Source organism: Galeopterus variegatus, unplaced genomic scaffold (assembly GCF_000696425.1).
Source record: "Galeopterus variegatus unplaced genomic scaffold, G_variegatus-3.0.2 Scaffold47050, whole genome shotgun sequence".
In the NCBI taxonomy this organism is placed as follows: Eukaryota; Metazoa; Chordata; class Mammalia; order Dermoptera; family Cynocephalidae; genus Galeopterus; species Galeopterus variegatus.
In genome coordinates, this window is record NW_007773161.1 from 2,149 (window position 1) to 4,549 (window position 2,401).

The 2,401-nt window shown below is 47.8% G+C and overlaps 1 protein-coding gene across 1 annotated transcript; it reads right to left on the bottom strand.

The window, feature by feature from the left end:
• Positions 1–447: 447 nt before the first annotated feature.
• On the bottom strand, positions 448–2,393 carry LOC103584213 (molybdenum cofactor sulfurase-like; the record flags this gene model as incomplete). The annotated part of the gene is made up of 2 exons (XM_008565301.1): positions 2,349–2,393; positions 448–906 (listed from the first exon to the last, which is right to left on the bottom strand). Coding segments are annotated over exons 1-2 (480 nt in total), but the record flags the coding sequence as incomplete, so codon positions are not given.
• Positions 2,394–2,401: the final 8 nt, after the last annotated feature.

Below are 2,401 nucleotides of genomic sequence, written 5' to 3' on the forward strand. Positions count from 1 at the left end.
CTTGTTCATTTATTAGCAGGTGACCTGGTCAAAGTGCTTAACCTCAATACCCTCTGGCTCCATATCTATAAAACAGAAATAATGTCACTATCCACGTCATACGGTTGTTTTATGGATCAAATGGCAAAGCATGGAAATGCTTCAGCATGGAGCCAGCACAGGCATTCAGGGAAAGTTACAGCTATAATTATTAACAATCACTAGGTGTTCACCACTCAGAAACAGGGTCCTCTCAGGGGTCTCTGTAAGCAGAGTCACGTTCAAATCAGACCACAACAAGAAAGGCAGAATGAGAACATCTTTGGGTACCACAATACTCTGACGTATGATTTCAATTTTTTGCATGCTTTTCTTCACTCTTTGCACTCTTCTTCACTTTATATATAAAAAAAATTTTACAGAGTAAACAAAGAGAAGCAGTTTCTGTGCTGAAGTGAAAGACCTTACCTCAAACGCAGCACAGGATTTGATTGGGTAGAGGTAAAGGTTGGTTACAACATGTGGCCCAAGGTCCCCATCCAGGACTCCCGTAGTTTTCTCCAAAGACATCTGCTGGGTTCTGGCGGCCTCATGCAGAGGCGGGCCCAAATCCATGGCATTCACAGCGGTGGACAAGTCAGTGCAAACCCCAGAGTCTGTGAGAGCATCTTCCTGAGTTAACAGACCACATCTCCCTATGATGGCAGGAATGTCCTGAGCCTCCCCCTCTGCTGACGTGGCTTCAGCCTCCCCAGCACCAGCCTGAGGGACAGGGTGGCCACCTGAGGAACCCAAGCAGGTGGCTATGATGAACCTGAGAAAGGTCTGGGCATCCTCCAGCGTAGACATGTATCCAAACGAGATCCTCACAGACCCTGTGGGATGCCCATCTAGGAGGTCGACATCGTCTCCACAGACATGACCAGCCTAGAAGAAAAGGGAAGTAAATCAACAGAGTGGCTCACTACCGTTGGATAAATTGAAAACAGTTTTGTAAACAAGTTTTGTTAATTTAAAAATTAACCTTGAAGAAAAAGACAGAACAAAAAAACAAAGGAAGGAAGGAAATAAAAATAAATAAAATTAACCCAGGAGAACAGAACTGCAACACTAATACGTGCTGTGTGACTGAGATGCAGTTCAGTTCCACACGTACCAGGGTCCACTTTCTGTACCTCACTTTGCTCACCTGTAAATTTGGGCCCACACCAATCTCAAGCTTCATAAAAAGCTTAACAGAAATACTTCATGGAAAGCATTTACCCAGAGCCTGGCACAGTACTGGCCACAGAGGGGTCAAAAGACAGACCAAAGTTTCAGAAGCATGGAGGGGACAGCCTCATGGTCTACCCAGGACTGAGACGGCTGCAACACCGCTGGCCATTCCTGTTAGCCACTGTCAGCACGAAAGGGAGGCAGCATCCCTGAGAGCTGCTCCTTGACAAGACAAAGAGGCAGAGAGGCTGCCCCTAGGAATGACCAGCCCAGGACCACTGTGCAGGCCAAATTCAGCCTGAGTGCTTGGCCAGGAGGTGGGGAAAAAAGGCAGGTGGATCTCGGTCTCTAAGCCTGGCTGCTCGGTGTTGGTTACTAGTCAGCCTGGTGCATCGGGCTGCCCCGGACACCTTCCCAGTGCTGGATCCAGGCCAGTCACTCAGAGAGGGAGATGAGCATTCCACACAGTCAAACGTTATATCTGGAACTGCATTTATTTGTGTTCTGAGACCCTCCCGCTCCCTCTATCTCTCTCCTTCTCTCCTCTCCCTCTGCTCTCTCTTTTTAAATAAAACCCAGTTCACGGTTAGCTGGGATCTAGCATACACAATATTAGGTGGCCACCAAAAGAAATTCAGGTTAGAAACTATTCCAAAACAAACAAGGGCTCTTTGCCACTCAAACTCCTTATGAAATGGTTCAAAACAGGCTGTACCCTTAAGTGAAAACCCTCAGCCCAGGGGAGAGACAGGAAGGGAGGGTGTTCTGGGAGACGCAGAATCCTGGAACGTTGGAAGAATTCACTCTACACCCAACCCAGAGGTAAGCGAATTCTAGCTCAGAGGCTATACCCTAGGACCACTGAAGTAGTCAAGGGCATGTTTTAACACATCCCTTGCTAACACCCTTCTCTGCCTTTAAATTTTTGTCCTCATAGTAAAAAATGAATCAGAAAGTACTGCCATGGAAATGATATCTTGAAGCATTTTCCATTTCTGTTGACCCCTCTTTCCTTGGTGCATCCAGGGTGGGCTTAGAGAAAAGAGTCACAGAGCCAGCCTCGCCCCAGACATGTGACCACCCAGAAGTGTAGTTGGAGGTGTCACCACTGGGTCTTGCCAACCAGCATTTGCACCCCAGGGTCCGGCACCAACCTGAAGATGCTTCTTGACCATCTCGTCACTTATCCCGAGGTGCCTCTGGCAGG